Source organism: Penaeus japonicus, unplaced genomic scaffold, assembly GCF_977035675.1.
Source record: "Penaeus japonicus unplaced genomic scaffold, GWHDUDI00000001_assembly GWHDUDI00000012, whole genome shotgun sequence".
Taxonomy (NCBI): Eukaryota; Metazoa; Arthropoda; class Malacostraca; order Decapoda; family Penaeidae; genus Penaeus; species Penaeus japonicus.
This window is the reverse complement of record NW_028234414.1, coordinates 6,192,070-6,209,569: the sequence shown is the minus strand read 5'-3', so window position 1 is coordinate 6,209,569 and position 17,500 is coordinate 6,192,070. Positions and strand designations below refer to the sequence as shown.

The window sequence follows — 17,500 nt, the reverse complement described above, 5'->3', positions numbered from 1 at the left end:
TATTGTGCCAGCCATTCAATTGATTTAGGCCTAATAATTCGAACGCCCCAGCATTTGGACATTCTAGGCTAGAATTCCCCCGTCGGGAATGGGTTAACCTGCAACCTTTGGTATTTTTGTTACTTTCTCATATTTCAAAACAGCAATAGATATCACTGAGCAGTTTTGTAAGTGAGTGCAATGTTGAACTTGGGATGCAACACTTATATCAAATTACTAAAGACAAGATATCTTACAGCCCTAGTTATGAAATGTATTTTAGGAGATCTGCTGCTCCTTTATCCTTCTCCCTACTTTCGTTTGGAAAAAATATTCATACGAGCTAAATTCCTTACGATAGAAATTACAGAAAAAATAAAAACTTGTGACAGACAATAACAATACCAAATATCTTCTTTTCATCTTGGCAAGAAGATGGATACTGTTTACAGTATTAACCCATTCCCGACGGGGGAATTCTAGCCTTGAATGTCCAAATGCCGGGGCGTTCGAATTATTAGGCCTAAATCAATTGAATGGCCGGCACAATAATGTGCCGCCCGGCAACTGGGCTTTTGAATGCGTGGTACACATGCTGTACCACCCGTCCTGTGTGGGTTAAAAGGAAAGAATAAAATGCAACTTAAAGTACGCAAATGCTCTTCGCTGAAGGCCTGGTTCCTCTTGTAAGGTTCCCACACTCATTAACCATTTTTAGATGGCCACGTCCTCAGATGTTTAGCCTGCAGTGGGCATTTGAACATAAAATTTTACTTATTTTCTAGACTTATGGTATGAAATCCAAGTCTATATGTATATGTTAGCAGTGATATGCATTAGGTTCCTCGTAAGTAAAAAAGTTGCATATTATAAAATAAATGCAGTACAAAATTGATCCAGCCGCACAAAATTACTGAAGGGTTAAAGGGCAAGGTACCAATTACTACTTCCAATGTTAACATCGATGGTGCAACACATTAGTATCCCCCCCCCCCCTTTGGTTAGAAGATACACGAGTAGATCTACACAACCGTATACATAAACTTCCTATTCCAATACCATTCTCAAAAGGAAACAAAATTCTTGTCATGAATGGGTAACATTTGTCTTGTATGTCTATTACCAACATTTTCTTGTTAGAATACAAGTACAGTTATTGTAATTATTCACTTTCGCCAAAACATGACAATCAAAAGCTTTTGATTCAAATCAAATGTAAAATAAAGTAAATTGCTTTACCACACAATACAACCTAATTACATTTCCACTTCAAATTCCTCTATAACAATTAAGCAATTCAGGAAAAGGGGGAAACCCTGTTTAAATAGTATCCTGCTGCAGAGAGAAAGCATGAAACAATTGTACTATCAATTGCATGAATCAGCAGAGAAAATACAACTTGCAAACATTAAATACATGCAAAGCAGTTAGTAATACGTAAATTTTTTAATCTTCCCACTCACATGCTCACTGCACTGCAACAATACTAACAAGAGTAAAATATATTAACATTGTGGTATTCAATGAAACCAGATGAAAGGAACAAAAAATAAAACCCTTGAATTAGATTTTTTTTTCTTTACTAAAGGCAAACACAGCTTAGAACTGGATCATTTGTCCCTTCCTCTTCTTGTCACCTCCAAGCTCGAAGTGCTTGCATCTCTTGAGGGGGAGCTGTGACTTGATTCTGCACTTGTTGCATTCCATCTTCAGTACAATCTTCTTGGTGGTCTTGGCCTGAAAAATGAGTGAGGCTTTTTAGCAAAAGGAAAAGCTTTGAAGTTTACATAATGTCAGTCGATAGCATGGTTAACTGAACAGTTTTTCAATAAGAGGTACCAGCAGCACCTCAGAAATCACCATTGTTATAGGATTGGACAAGTTCCGTGATAATATTTGATCTCTCTTTTCATATGTTTTACACATTCTTTTCCTGATGAACTATCACACTAAGGCTTGTCTAACCTGCAGCATACTGAATGCCTTCTCCAATTAGCACACCAATGTAAAATGTAATAGTTTATACTAAAAAATAAGTTTCTGGATCAGAGAGGTTATGCTTTCAACATTTCTTTCATATAATACAGATTTAAAACTGATATTAGACAAAATTCTATTTTTTGAGGATTAAACTTCCTCAATAATTATTTCAGCATGCACCAATGCTTTCTAAAGCTTTTACAATGAATAAATGAAGGCAAATGGACCAATGACATTCCATACATTTTTTCCTCAAGTACATTTTATAAGAAAATTCTAGATTTCATTGGATTCTAGCCCCTTCTCTAAAGTAATAAAACCATATCAAGTAGTTTGCTTTCATAACAGTATACCTTTAAACTTCATAAGTCTTCACACCCATTAGCATTCCTACACAATGACAAATCCTTATCTTTCAAATTATCAACTTGATGAAATCAAGAGAAAGAGTGAAAAATAATAATGATATAGTCATATCAGTGATAGATTAGCATTTCTGCATCCATTAGTGGATGCTAAAACTTTATATGAATATATGGACGCCTTATCCACCGTAAATAAATATTTACTTGCTTTCAAATAAACATTTTTATAAAGTACAATAAGACCAAAAACAGTTCATGAAAAAAAGAACCCTTGTACTATACATACACAATTAACCCATTGCAGATAGGGGTAATGACATACATGACGGCTCCGTTAGGCATAAAAGACAGGCGTCGATGCATACATGACGCGTCATTGGAAACTGCCCTCGGTTAAAAAGCATTAATACCAGAGGTACAAAGCTTTCCAAAGTCAGCCTAAGCCTTGTTTCGTCATGGATTTAAGGGAAAATATCATCTAGGCAAGTCCGAGCTGCCAGGAGGACGAGAAAAAACATTCACCATACCTCTAATTTTTAGTCAGAGCCAGTGGCACCTGAGACCGTCCATCCTGACAGCCAGTTAGCTCACTAAGCCCCCTTGTATGCAACTGGTTAATTGCAGAGTATCAAAAGGGCAAACTTTACTGCCCTCATGAACCTGGCCAAAATTGGTCAATATGCTTTTGAAATTTCATCTTGCCACCTACTTCTATTATAGAATATGAAAGCAACTACAACTTTGAAAACTTTAAAATCATACCCCATTTACTAGAAGACATTTGAATCATTAGTATCTTAAACCCTGACATAGGAATTATCAATGCAAGTATTGGACAGAAATTTCCATATATACCAAATTTAATATTTTTACATTTTACATTCTTAATATGCACCTACTTCAATAATAAGCAATAATAATCACAGACATTTTGGTAAGTTATCCCTTAGGATGCAAAAATGCTAAAACTTTAAATAAAAAATCCCCCAAAGTGACATAACTCGACTTTTCAATTAACCCCTTCACTACGGGCAGTAGAAAACACCCCCCATGCCGTATCCGAGCTGCCAGCTATTGAATATGACAAGTTTTAAGCCAAAACCTCAACATAATCATCATGTGTTATATATCAAAATATGCATAGTTAACCCTCTTCCCCCATGTGCATGTGACAAGTTATTTACATGGGCTGGGAGGAAGATGGAGAGAGTGACCTTGGTGGGAGGCCTCACTCAGATAAAAGAAAACGGTTGAAATAGTATGGTAAATTAATAATAAGTTTTATACTTTTACATAATGTTCCTTAAAGAAATAAAATTATTTATAGCAGGGTTCATTGGTACCTCCCCTGGTATAAGCGAATCCTACTCTTATGTAATAATGATGAAAGTTAAGAAATCCATCTTATTATATACGACCTCTATTCTGAAAGACCTCGTACAGTATCCGGAAGAAAGAAAACTTAATTCCAACAGAACTTGGCCATGACGCAGTATGCGCGTCCTCGTTTTTTTCATGAGGGCTGCGAGGACGCAGTATATGCGTCCTCGTGTCGAAGGGGTTAAATTTATATTTTGTACATTGGTTATTTATATGAACTATATATGAATTTTACTTTAACATTTAAGAAAATGCATTTCTTTAACAATATTGTTAACAATACTGTTTTTACAGATTATCTATATATCACTTATTTAAGTTGTATTTACTTTTTAAAAGTTAAAAATTTGGGCAAAACTTTTATTATTATTTTTTTTTTATTGTTAACCACAGGGCAGTATAAATTAGTAATTTAGTTATTTTGTTGTTTGCAGAAAAATTGACATCTCCAGGGAATAATTTTACATTTAATCAATGCAGCCAAAGGGTTGAAGAAGAATATCATTTGCTTATGTCTGCAAATGAGAAACGAATACAGCTGCAGCTTGTAGTCAAACTATAAAGCCCCTTGAAAAGATGATCAATCGTAAGTGAGGCAAATCCCTTCCCTACTTATTTGATAAGCAATACTTATACATGTAAAGTGTACAATAAGTATGGCTTCCAATGCACTATATTTTTAGAATGAGTACTTAGGTTTTTTGTTGTTTTTTTTCTTCCCAATTTCATTAATCCTATTTTTTTTGGTAATACTAAGACAAATAGGTTACCTTCTTTCTGAAGATAGGCTTCGTCTGACCACCATATCCAGCCTGCTTCCTGTCGTAACGGCGACGACCCTGGGCAAACTTGCGTTCCTGGGGGTGGAAGCTTTGTAAGTATATATGCTCTTGAAAAGAGGAAACATGATTTATCTGATACAAATTGGTAACTTAAGAAGTTTAACCATTCTGAGGCAGGCCACATCTTACTATGATCAGCATAGGCTGGGCATCTTAAAGATGGTGTTTCCCAATTATCTACTGGTATTAAAAATGAGTCTATATATAATAAATTAGCTAAGTGATACTAAATATATTTTGACCAAAAAATGCAATGCATAGCCAGAGAACCATAAGCCTCAGATCCATTACATAAGTAAAATAATGTTATTCTTCATTAGTACAAAAGCATATAGAAATTAAATACAAAAATCCTGAGAATATTCATGAAAAAATTAAAGAAATTGCAACTAATGCTTTAGTTTATACATTTTAGGCTAGGCTAAAAACTGCACATTAGTCTGGTCCAATTGGGCTGAGGTTTATGATTCTAGGGTTAACGCAGTGGTTTTGAAAGAAAGCTTTGAAAGCCAAAACAACAACAAAATTCATCCAACATCTTGGAGACTTTACCTTGGACTTCTTGTACTGTGAGACCTTGTGGTTCTGGTGCTTCTTGCACTTAATGCAGAAAGTGCGTCTGGACTTGGGCACGTTCACCTGTAGGAATAGTAAGCCTGTTAATAGGTTGCTTTCTCAAAAAGACAAATTAAAAAAAGTCAATCAGCCATGAGACAGCAAGCAAAAAACATTCAACATATGAAAAATATTACAGCACATGCAAAATGAGCACACAAAAAAATACTAAATCTACAAAATTCTTTTTTTTTTTTCTTTTTTAAATCAGAGCAATCAATCCACAAAACCAAATCCTCAGTCACTAGATATGTTATAATATACCCATTACTCCTTACACAGAATAACAGAATAATTGCTTGTTAGCTAATCATTTTTTTTTAAACAACACCAGTATTTGTATGGATGAAAGCATTGCACAAGACCGACTATCCTATTTTGTAATATCTTGGTACTGCAAGTGCAAAAGTGATCTCGGTAATAGAAAGAGATTGGTGTCAACAAAAGAGTACCTTCCCTTTCTCTTCGCCCAACATCTTTCCACAGGACTATTGAAGAGAAGTAAACTTTACTTCCAAGGATGAAATAACATACGAAGTACAAAGAAAAAACAAATGCACAAGTGTTTGTTTCTCTTCATGCATGGGATGTTAATCACACAGTGTTAGGAAGACAAGTGTTAATGCAAACACTTATCTTGCCCTCTCAGAGCTTTCCTCTGAAGAAACAGAAAAGGATAAGAGAGCAATGTTGATCTCCCCAACACAGTTCCCGTCAGCCTACAAGGAGGGTGATTGGCACCAAGTGTTGGGTGGCTGGTAAGTACACTAGTAAATTTAGCAAACAACTGTAGATGTTAGAGAAAACTCTACGTGCAGTCTGTCTAAACATACGAGCAACTCCTCAACATTGGCCTCTCTCATGGCTATCAACATTTTTCTCATTACTAAACCTTAATTGAAAAATTAATAAAAATAAAAATGAAAGCAAGTTACAATAACAATCAGAATAATAATAATAAAGAAAAATATATGTACGTATGTATTTCGGAACAGCTGTGACACTAGGAAGAGATGCATTGATTAGGCAGTTGAGCTAGAGACTTTAATCTTCAAGAATTAAAGCAATACATGTATTACTGTAAGAAATAATCTTAATGATTACAAATCCAAACAGCATATTGCTAATCATTTTTTTTTTATACTGTGCTGCAATTTTTAGGCAAATGAAATAAGATTTTACAAAAAAATATTTGGAAGTTCAGCAAATTATTTAATGTGATTGGTGGGGGAGATACTTATTAGAAAAGACAGGCCAAATAGTACACATGTTCAACATGTAAGGCTTACAGCAATGAACATTCCAAGTATTAACTTAAGCAAGTTTCTGCAGTAATGGGAAAAAATAAGCAGTTTAAACAATTTTGCGATCTTGGTCGGTTGGAACTCATTTGTCAAGTTATATCAGCAGATGCCTGGCAGCCAACTTAAAAAAACTAGCTCCACTACTAAAATATTCGACAATACAGTTTTTGGGTTCATGAATAGATTGCGTTTGTTTTAGTTGTAGAGTGTATGCACATTTGTATTGCTATTCATATGAGGTTCCCATTTTAATCCATTCACGCCGGGGTGATTTCGGTTCTGAATGGTCAGAATGCCTGGGTTTTCGAACGCATAAGCCTAACGCCTTGGGATTCTTGGGCACACTAGCCGCAAGCCGGCCTTTACCAAATGTCTCGTCGCTGGCGCAATAACCATGAAACGTGTCGGCACGTCATCTGGTACGAATGGGTTAACCCATTGCAGACGGGGATAAATTTGCTTGCCCAGCCTCCAGGATAGGTTTTATTTTAAAGAGAGACAGCTTGAAGCATTACAATTTTAATCTTCCCACTCCCGGTTTTTGTGTTTTATTGAGTTTAGAGACATATATGCCATATGACAGGCTCTACCAGTGCTGCAGTAGACTAAAATTGTAGTATATTATCCCTATTAGCTCATTATTTTCTTTATACTCAGTGTGATAAAAGTATTGCTGTTTTATGGGAGGACAAACGGCAACTTTATTTTTTCGTATTTTTGTGCTGTCATGAACGAATACGAAACATATAACCACCTACAATAAAGATAACAAGAAGAGGTAGGGAAGAGGAACGAAACCTGTGTTTGTGACTGAGTGCCACAGTGAAAGGCATCCATATTGCCACAGGAGTACATTTTAGACACTGGGTATAGATTGAGTCACCTTCCTCTTCCCGTTCTGCCTGCACATCCTTCATCAGCAGTACTTTTGAGCAAGAGTTCATCAACTTAGTATGTCATCGCTCTATAAAGATAGTGCTTGCTAGAGACCATGGATAGGTGCCATTCAAGGCTCTCTCTCCTGCTGGTGCTAGGAAAAAGTGGTGCCATCTAGGTTTTGGACGTTAAGGTAGCACGATATTACGGTAATTATGACTGTAGTAGCCATCATCACTCATTCTTTTTTCATAGCAAAATAAAATAGCACAGTGATCCAAAATCCCCGAACGTCATGTACGTCATGACGCCTGTCGTAGGCCAAAGCTCCAACATCATGTATGTCATGACACCCGTCCACAGTGGGTTAAGTGAATACAACTTGATTAGACAATCTACATTTAACCCCTGAAGCCTAAGACATGTATCATCAACTATGTTTTTTCCATTTCTTCCAAAAGCACTGAATCACCAAGAAGTAAACAAGTAGACCTAACAGCCTCCCATTTACCCATTCCTCTATTTTTTGGAATTTAAAAAAAATTTCCACTATGCTTATCACTATGGTTAATAGTACGATTATTTCTTTTAATAACCATGACATAGCTGAACCTTGGGGTGGGTGGGGGGGGGGGGGGGGGGGGGGGGGAAGAGGGATAACTCAATTGGGGAAAATAGTTGAGCAGGCCTGCTTATTGACTCCTTGGTGAATTAGCACTTAACCCTTTGATGACAGTGTGTCATGGCTAAATGCCCGATGATAGGGTGACACACCAGTGTGACGTCCCCAATGCAATACTGCATAGGCCCCGTGTAGGGGGTTTCCACTTATTGCCAAGCCTGTCGGGATCAGGTTAATGAACCATTAAGGTTAAAAAAAAAAAATTACAGTGAACAGTACATGCATACATGTACCTCTGGTGTCAATGGCTTAACGAGGCTGAGCTACATGTAGTATCAACACTACCTCCAGAACAATGTGAACTATGTGAGGGAGCCAAGTGGTGCTTAAGAACTTTGCCTCAATTAAGATAATCTGAGAAGTCCTAATTAGTCAAGACTGTGGTAAGTCTATGATCTATCAAAAACCGACTGGTAAATTTTGTCATTGTTGTAAATAAGAAATAGTGTTAATTGATAAATCTGGCAAGTTTCATCCTAACTACTATCCTAATAGCCCATTTCCCTTGTAGCCTCTCCTCGCCCTGAGCCTATAGCTATGGTTGAAGCTTCCTTTTTTGTTGTGAGGTGCCTAGCAAGTGAAACTAATTCTGATACTGTGGGGCATACTTCATCCTATTACACAAAAACGGAAGAGTTTGGGCCGTTCATCATAGATCGCTGAATATAGCAGGCAATATAAACAAGAAAAACCCTCCCCCCAACCCCTACTATTACTTGAAAAGGTTTAAGATTAGAATTCAAAAGTTACAGGAGTAATAATAATAATAATAAAAAAACCCTCATACCATCAATTCATCAGCCAAGGAATAAATCAATATCATTATTGCCAATAGCAAAAACAATATCACCAAATAAGTATATACACATATATAAGGGTGTGGTGGGTTTCAACACCATACTCATATTTCACTTACTATGGTTCCATTATCTAGATGCATGCTTCTTACATACATTTTTACCCTCAAGGTATGGCAATTTTTTCTGGTTTAAAAGGTGCCAGGCATAAAAATGCTTGTGCTGTATTAGATCTTTTGAATTCACATCTTAAAGTCTGACAACTTGCAAACATGATCTAAAAACCACTTAAATGTGTGCTCTACAAGTTACTGATCTTATATGGCAATTAAAGCCTACCCTAACTTTAAGCCACTGACACTTAATGCATGTATACATTCAATGACAATTATGTTTTTGTTTTACTAACCCTTCTTTCACATAGATAGTTCCACAAATACTTAGTCACCAGGGAGTCCACTACTAAGCCGGCCTACTTGAATACCTATTCACCCAATTTCTCAATTTTCTAGAGTTAATATTAGATATTAACCTCTTCACTCCAGGCAATAGAAAATGTGTAATTATGCTGAAAATCAAGTAAGCCATCGTATCATATACAACCTATATTTTGAAAGATCTCTTACAGTAGATGATCAGATAAATTAAGAGAAGATGAGTCAGCACTCATAGCTGACAGAGGCCGGGCCACCTTGTGCATATAGCCAGGGCGAAGCGACGTCTTCACAAATCTGTCTGAACTGAACTCTTACAGTATCCAAAAGAGAGAGATGGAAAAACTCGGTCATGATGCAGTATAAGCATCCTCGGATAAATCATTAGCAATGTGATGACGCAGTATACGTGTCCATGTTGAAGGGGTTAATAATATCCCTATCATTATGAGATCTTCCAAAGAAAAATCAAGTGATGAAGTAAATATGTATCGTCTGATCAAACTCATTGGTAACCAAGCAAACACTTGTGGAGCCATCAGTAAAAAAAAACAAAAAAAAAAACAAAACAGTAAAACAAAGCCATGCTGGAGACAATGTTCATGGCATAGGTTTACCATGACAAGCAAGAACACTTGCATTAGCACATGTATGAAAAAACAAACCAAAGTAAATAATGGAGAAGTTCAACTGTCAGATCTTTAACCACAACATATAAAGTATAGACAATACCAAAGGCTACTTCTGAAATGAAAGGGGAACAATTATGATACTGTCTCATAAAAGCCATGTTCTATAGCTCTCAAAGCTGCAGCCACTGTTGACCCATGAACTCCTATTTGTCATGATTGTGCCCAAGCTATCTAATCCTGGCCAGTTGTTTTCCTTTGTCGTTTTTGGCATAGATGGGATGTAGTGAATGAACGCAAATCCAATTAATTTGGCTTGTGTGTTACGGCCCCATCCACCATCCAATCGCTCCCCCTTCCCCTGACACATCTTCCACAAGTTCTAGGGCTTAATTTCAGCCTCTATTCTATTGTGGAGGAGTAAATTTGGCAGTGAGCAACATCTCCTCCATTCTTTCCATTAAGCCCTCAGATCTTTTTTATCGTTTTTCTCCACTTTACATAAGTAAAATATAACTTTGCGATGCATAGGTCTTACGCCTAGGGCTATTCACCCGCCGAAGCCACAGCCACAATCACCTGGCCTGCCAGCCATACAAAAACCCATGGCGTGATATCCTGTCAATGGCGGCAAAAGCTGCAACCACACAACACGATATCACGCCATCTATCCTTCATGGGTTAAGACTTGGGCCTCAGCCCACCTGTAATTGGTCTTTTTCTATTTAATTATTGTTATGTAAAGCTTAATGTAAATAAACCTGTATCTGAAAATCATCTGTGCTTGAGGGTCTAAACTCTGAAGGCAAAACTCATATACACCATATCTCCATGGTCTATGCAAACTGCAAAGGAGACTGATAATATCCATTTAGTTATACTATTTAATATTACTCCATTCAACACTTGGTAAAATCTCTGTTTGGACATCTAGTAGAAGTTGTAAATACCCACTATGAGCAAAATTTAATTAACTGATGAGAACTCTCTCGATTCGCTCTTCAGACCTTACAGATCAAGTCTAGAGGCTTTCCAAACTGTTGGTTATATGGTTACAATAATTAAAAAATTGCTGGAAAAAGGATACTTGACCTAGAATATCATGCTCATTCTTGAAGAATTCATTAAATTTTCCTAGCCTTTCCAGGCATACTATGTAAAGGACGACAATTTCGCTGCAAAATATAATAAAATACCCTATAACACCAAGGAACCGACTTCAAGGTATCAGTATTTAAGTTCATAGCTCTTAAAGAGCTTAATTTACATGGGAACAATTCTCCTAGATGTTAGAGCAATCACAATCCTTTGAAGTATGCTTGAAATTTTTTTGAAGATAACATGAAGCTTAAAGGAACAATTTGAAAACAACTGAAAAAGCTTAGAATATCAAATAAGAGCTCAAAAGAACGAGTTGAAGTTTACACAATACATCTGGCCATGCCCCTCTAATCTGTGCAACAATCAGATGTGAGCCTATTAGGGGCAATAGCTCCAATAGCCTGGAGCCTCAGTGTCAACATGGTTGTCATTCATCTTACAAGATGGAGAGTACATGGACTCAAGAAACTGATGATTTCCATGACATTTCATTTGACAGCTGTTACAAATTGAATATAAAGTGTTAATTTGTAGACCCTACATGCTATCAATTATCTGAGATTCACCTTGGGTGCTCCTGCTTACTTTGGTTTTGATAGATTGCTTACAGAATCTGGTGTGCACTCATTTACTCTAAGGAGACATTCATAAGGATGATATTAGTCCTAATTATTGGTATAACATGGATAACGTGAGTAGATGAGGGTAAATTACAGATTAGGCCTTACTAAGGCACAGTTTCAAGTCATAACTGCGGCCTGCATGATTTCAGAGCTCTGGCATATGACAACAAACCACCTTGTACATTCTGCCTACTAGAGTTTCGACTGGTTTCAAGCAGAAGTCTACACTGTCAAAATATATGCAGGAAATTGTTGGCCTTTACTGCAGTGCCAACTGGCATTTTGATACTTTGAGGAGCCAGTTTAAAACATTATGCGCTTATATATGCCTTAACCCATTCGCACCAGATGACGTGCCAACACGTTTCGTGGTTATTGCATCAGACGCCAGCGAAGAGATATTTGGTAAAGGCCTGCGCTCGGGTTGAGCGAGCAGACAGCCCAGGCTCATGGCTTGTGCGCCCAAGAATCCCAAGGATTTAGGCCTGTGCGTTCGAAAACCCCAGCATTGTGACCATTCAGATCCGGAATCACCCCGGCGTGAATGGGTTAATCTGGAGACTTGAAAATGAGCAACTGATAGATAATGACATGGTTACAATGGATGATATGGACCTTAACAAAAGTTCTACTTGTAACAATACTCTGAAAAGTTTTCAAATGCATTACTTCAAGGTAGTGTTAAACTTTCTCTGTGAAAAGCTAATTGGAGTATCTGGCACACCCTCAAAATTCTGCATAGCCCTGGGGGTGCACAGACATCACTAATAAAACACTTGTCAATGCACTAAATAGATATGTAAACCTTGTTTACATTACCTAACCAGTAAATAGAAAAAAAGTCAGGATCACAAGCAGACGGCAATGTTACATAACCTAATGTGCTAACATGTGCTCGGTTCATTGTGTGGTTGGGACAAATATATGAACTTTTCTTTACAATAGGGCTATCTAAATTACTTTACACCATCAACATCAATCCATTAACTCTAAATCCATTAGGAACAGAATAACCTACTTAGTCACATGTTGCACTCAAATCACGTTATTATGCGATTAAAATGCATCCACTACTCAAATTACGTATAGTAATATTCATCAATCACGCATATAATAATTCTCACTCTAAGAGATATTACAGAATACTCAGAATTGATATTAAAACGCCATAAGGGCTAAACAATCAAAACATGTGGTACCCTAAGACTGTCCCTAATCAGCTGACCGGCCAGTGGCCACATCTTCCACATCCATTTCTACCAGAGAAATACCAATTTGACTTCTAAACATTTTGTAAAGTGTAGAGGATTAATATAGCAGCCCTAATACGTGTCTTTTTACCATTTTGTTCGCCTGCGAGTCCTTAAATGAGTCAAATAGAAGTCGGGATCCTTACTCCTGTCCCACGTTGACTCGATGTAAACAAACCCACAGACACGCAACTTTCGACCTTACGACACCTCCACATCCCATGTTATTTCACCCTCTTTTCCATAACATCACTCCACTTCCATCCACTTTTTCCCTTGCAAAACGACCCCTAATAGTTGTCCAACACGTAAAACTCCTCACGACTCACGTACCATCTTGGTTTAGTATGATCCACCGCGATTTAAAACCTCCTTCGGCCAGACACAACAAGTCGATCCAACACCTGGACCTGAAAAGGCAGACCGGAACACGTTGTATCTCGTCCCCAAAACTTTTCCAAGTGAAATTCTTAAAACGAATTATTTATATATAAAATTATATATCGCTGCAATGCGCATCATTTCCCGATACTGCTGGTATAAAATTCATATTTCAAAAAAATCAAATAAAGAGAAAAGGGCTATCGGTGACGTCACGGGAGGCGGCGGGCGGGCAGCCAATCAGCGTGGACGGGGAGGCGAGAACCGCGGCGATCAGTCGGTTTGAAATCGGTCTCGTGTCTGCGTCTCCTTCCACGACTTTGGCCGAGCGAACTAGAAGAAGAAGAAGTGTGTAAGGCCGCTACCTCGAACCACAATGTCAACCACGGAGAAGTCTGTCGCTAACGCTGGCGACGAAGAAGTCAAGAAGGGAACCAAGAGGGCGGCTGAGGTACGTTGCAGAAAAGAAGTAGTGTGGCTGAGTGTGTGTGGATTTTTTAGAACTTGTGCCGGTAGATTTATTAAGATTTTTCTCGAAATTCCGCTCGAAGGAAAGGTTTCGGCCTAAGTCCCAGTGAGGAAACCAGGGGACAAGCTCTCCCCGCAGCCCACGAGGTGAACCTCAAAGGGCGACATTTGAGTGGAAATAGAGAAAAAAGGTGAAGTAAATAAGCTTCCATAGAGGGAGACTTAGAACGAGAAAAATCACTAAGTTAGATTTAAGACAACCTTTGAAAAAAAAAAAAAAAAAATCCCCGAAGTGTCAGATCGAAATCTCATCAAAAACCCCATTAAATCCCGCCCATCTAGAAATCACCAGAACAAGGGATTAGGAGAAAAATGTAGAGAATAAAACGAGAAAGACATGGGGAGAGAGAGGAGAGAACAAGCCCGTGCGAGGCTAGAGATTTGAAAGTTGGCGGGCGTGCGTGCGCGAGGGCGGCCGTGCGAGGCTAGTCTCGGGCGGGCTCCTCTTGGCCTTTTTAGAATCGACAAAGTTAATAATTTCGGGCAAATTTCCTCTCTCGCGTCTCTCCAGATGTCTTTTTTTCGATGCAGAATTGTTTTGATGCAAGAGGGGGGGGGATTTAATTTGTTTTTGGCTATTGGTCCTAGTGAATTAACATCAAGGGCTTTCAAAATACTAAGTTTATTTTCCCTTCGTTTATCGTAGAATTTCGTAATTATTTCAAAAATCTTCGTGTAGTGTTTTGGAAAATGATTTTTTTTTGAAAGTATGATTTGCCTTATTTATTTTTTTTTCCTTTTGCCCGGGTTTGCTTGCCATTTCCTCAACTTTGCAAGTTTATTCGTAATTAGCACGTCTGTCTTCACGTTGTCACTCGGTTTACTTTCTCTCTGAGTTTCGTTCTGTTTGTGTTAAATTTTCTTATTCGTTTAGTCTAGGTTTTCTGTTTTAAGAACTGTTAGTGTGTAAAAGGGGTGTATTTTGCTAATTCAATTCGTTTGCAGTGTCATGCTCTTCGTTGCAATACATGTCAAGTTTTTAGTTCGGAAGTATAGTTAGTCAATCGGGGTGATTAAAGTTGTTCAATTTCGTTTTGAATGTCAGACTAATACGGTATTGTTATAGTTCAAGGAATAGGGCCCTTGTAATGTGCACGAAGTATGCAGTTTAACCCAGTACTATCACTCGGGTATTCGCCTTGCATTGTTTTTGTTGTATTTTATGTTGTACTTTGGACTTGTTGCATTCGCCTTTCTCTTCGTCTGTGACACGCGGTTGATCTACCGAGTGATGACAGATAGGGGGACACTCTCTCTCTCTCTCTCTCTCTCTCTCTCTCTCTCTCTCTCTCTCTCTCTCTCTCTCTCTCTCTCTCTCTCTCTCTCTCTCTCTCTCTCTCTCTCTCTCTCTCTCTCTCTCTTCCCCCTTTCCCCCCCCCTTATCCCCCCCCACACATCTGTCTCCCCCCTCTATCATGCCCGAAAAGTCGTCGTGTTAACTCCCACTTGTATACTAATAACGGTTTACTTGTTTTACCTTGGTAATGCTGTTCATGGAATGCATTGCATGGGAATAGCTGGTTTCATGACTGGTGACTAGACTGCATGCTGGTGTCCGGGCTGGGCTGTTGGCGGGCGTCGAGCCGAACTTGGGAGATTGAACGCACGGGATTAGATAAGATAGTGTAGAGAGTCGCAAGCTTCGAGAGGGAGGGAGGAAGCAAGCAAGCAAGCAAGCAAGGTTGCACCAGATGCTGTCACAATTGCTGCTGGTGTGATTCTTGTGTGTCGCCGTGCGTGTTTTTGCTTGTGTGCAAGTTTGACTCGGTCGATTTGTCTAGATTTGCAGGTTTGCAATTAAGTTGGCAGTGGGGATTCAAGGGAGAAAGGGGATTGGGGAGCAGTAGGCATTTCTGCGAAGATTTAGAGAAGTGCGGTTGAATGTACTTCAAAAATTGTCCATTTTTACTTTTTCAAATAAAGGCATGATTGCAAGCCGTTATCGATTTTTTCGGACTTCCTGTAGGCTTGGTCTAGGATGGAGTAAGCGAGATTAGTCCTTACGTCCAGTAGAAGTAGGGTCGACAGGCGATTATTACCTCTAACACCTCGCGTCTGACAACCTATCTTTCACCCTGGCGAGGCTTTGGTAGGACAGAAGGGAAGGGAAGGGGTGGGGGGGGGTAGGGGAGAATCGCCCTTAACGCCGGCCGGTCTCGCCCTGTTCCTCCCTGGCGCGTGCAGGGCGGAGTTTCGACCTTACGGACGGCGGGCCCGCGCGATGCATGCTGGCCACGCGACTCTGAGCCTTACGGCGGGGACGCGGCGTGGGGGGAACGCTTGCCTCCGCCGCCGCCGCTGCTGCCGTCGTTGCTCCTGTTCCTCGAGACAAAAATACTTCACTGGCGGGTTGAAGTCGGCGGGTGATCTCCTACGACAGGAGCGTACACACCGCAGGAAGGGGGAGGGAGGGGGTGGGGGGGGGAGAGGCTGCCGCATGACGAGGAGCCAACACAAGCGGCCATAGACGTTATATCATTAAGTGATTTAAAGAAATAGGTGATGTTGCTTTTCCTATGCTAATTATTAAAGAATGAATGACAGCCACACAAACTTTTTACAGCGTTATATTTTGTTATATCTTTACAATAACGCATATTTCTTTTTTTTTCTGATTTTAAATTGATCAAGTTGATCAATCTTGTATCACTGTTAGCTTTTCCATATTAACTTGTTCTTTTCCCAACAGGAAGCTGCTGATGATGCTAAGAAGCTGAAGGGAGAGGAGAATGGCGAGGAAGAAGTAGAGGAGGAGGAGGATCTGGAGGGAGAGGAAGACGAGGACGACCTGGCGGAGGCCGAGGAGGAGCTGGACGAGGAAGCGGAAGGTGAGTTTCTTTTGAAGATCGTTCTACATTAAAGTGGAGATGAAAAATGGTAGATACTAATGCTGTAATATCGTATTATACTTACCAGGTTCCGAAACCTTTTTTTTTTTTTTTCCGACTTTCTTGTCCTTGTATGTTAATAGCTTTTGTCTTTTTCACAGAAGAGGAGGAAGGTGAAGGCGAAGAGGGTGAGGGCGAGGAAGATGAGGAGGAGGAGGAGGATGCGTAAGGAGACAGCTGCAGAAGGAAGACCGGCATCGTACCCCTAAGCCGGGGACCACCAGAGGAGAGGACGCACGGCCGGGGGTGCCGAGGGCGATGGGCTCTGCTCCAGTTTTTATTATTGTATTATATTTCACGTACCTGTACAGTCAGTGTGAGCGTGTGGCGCGCGAGTGTGAATGTGCAAAGAGGCCCCCCTCGCCCCCGCCCCCCCGGCTCTACGGAGCTCAAGCGTCCTCTACCCTAGAGCAGCGGCGACGCCCGCGCCCACCTGCCGCCCACCAGAACCTCCGCCCGCACGCCCACGCGGGTGGTGGGGCCGTGGGATCCCGGCGCGACCAGGCAGCAGCAGCATGAGGAGCAGGAGGGAGAGGGCGCGGCACCAGCGCACCGTCGCCAACACACCACTGCGTGTAGTGTCTATTTTCCATTGATACCAAAAGCAAGCAGGGCTCCCTATTTTATTTTTCTACAATGCATCTCTTTTGAACTGATGTGTTTTTTGGGCAGTACAACATATGATGATTTTCATTCTTTAATTTCATAGGAGTGACAAGTGTCTCATTTTGTGTGAAAGTCAATAAAGCTTAAGTTGTCTGTATATGTGCTGTCTCATTCTGTGTTCTCATCCGCCGAGGTAGTGCGACCGGACGAATAACATCGCCCGCGCCTACATGACGAGAC

At 39.7% G+C, this 17,500-nt stretch overlaps 2 protein-coding genes across 4 annotated transcripts in view; one reads left to right on the top strand and one right to left on the bottom strand.

The window, feature by feature from the left end:
* Positions 1-1,542: 1,542 nt before the first annotated feature.
* RpL36A (ribosomal protein L36A) lies at positions 1,543-13,263 on the bottom strand. Of its 2 annotated transcripts, none has more exons than XM_043036531.2 (4): positions 13,191-13,263; positions 5,099-5,185; positions 4,475-4,561; positions 1,543-1,716 (listed from the first exon to the last, which is right to left on the bottom strand). In XM_043036531.2, exons 1-4 carry the CDS (start codon positions 13,191-13,193, stop codon positions 1,579-1,581), a joined length of 315 nt encoding a protein of 104 aa, XP_042892465.1. In that variant the 5' UTR covers positions 13,194-13,263; the 3' UTR covers positions 1,543-1,578. The 2 variants fall into 2 exon arrangements, with proteins under 2 accessions (XP_042892465.1, XP_042892466.1); XM_043036532.2 differs by having other exon boundaries at positions 1,548-1,716; positions 12,949-13,263.
* Positions 13,264-13,494: 231 nt separating this feature from the next.
* Positions 13,495-17,500, top strand: part of LOC122266704 (uncharacterized) — a 4,162-nt gene continuing 156 nt past the window's right edge. The window contains exons 1-3 of one of the 2 annotated variants that reach the window (XM_043036533.2): positions 13,495-13,689; positions 16,456-16,594; positions 16,756-17,500. The exon at positions 16,756-17,500 is cut by the window's right edge and continues 156 nt beyond it. In XM_043036533.2, coding sequence (XP_042892467.1) covers positions 13,615-13,689; positions 16,456-16,594; positions 16,756-16,823 — 282 coding nt within the window. In that variant the 5' untranslated portion in view covers positions 13,495-13,614 and the 3' untranslated portion in view covers positions 16,824-17,500. The remainder of the gene's footprint in view (positions 13,690-16,455; positions 16,595-16,755) is intronic. The other variant, XM_043036534.2, reaches the window with a different exon arrangement.

Excerpts from the sequence above, each read along its gene's own strand:
- RpL36A (XM_043036531.2), bottom strand. Across the intron at positions 4,562-5,098 it reads CACAGTACAAGAAGTCCAAG|GAACGCAAGTTTGCCCAGGG; the intron begins GTAAAGTCTCCA and ends TTCCACCCCCAG. Across the intron at positions 1,717-4,474 it reads AGCCTATCTTCAGAAAGAAG|GCCAAGACCACCAAGAAGAT; the intron begins GTAACCTATTTG and ends CTCATTTTTCAG.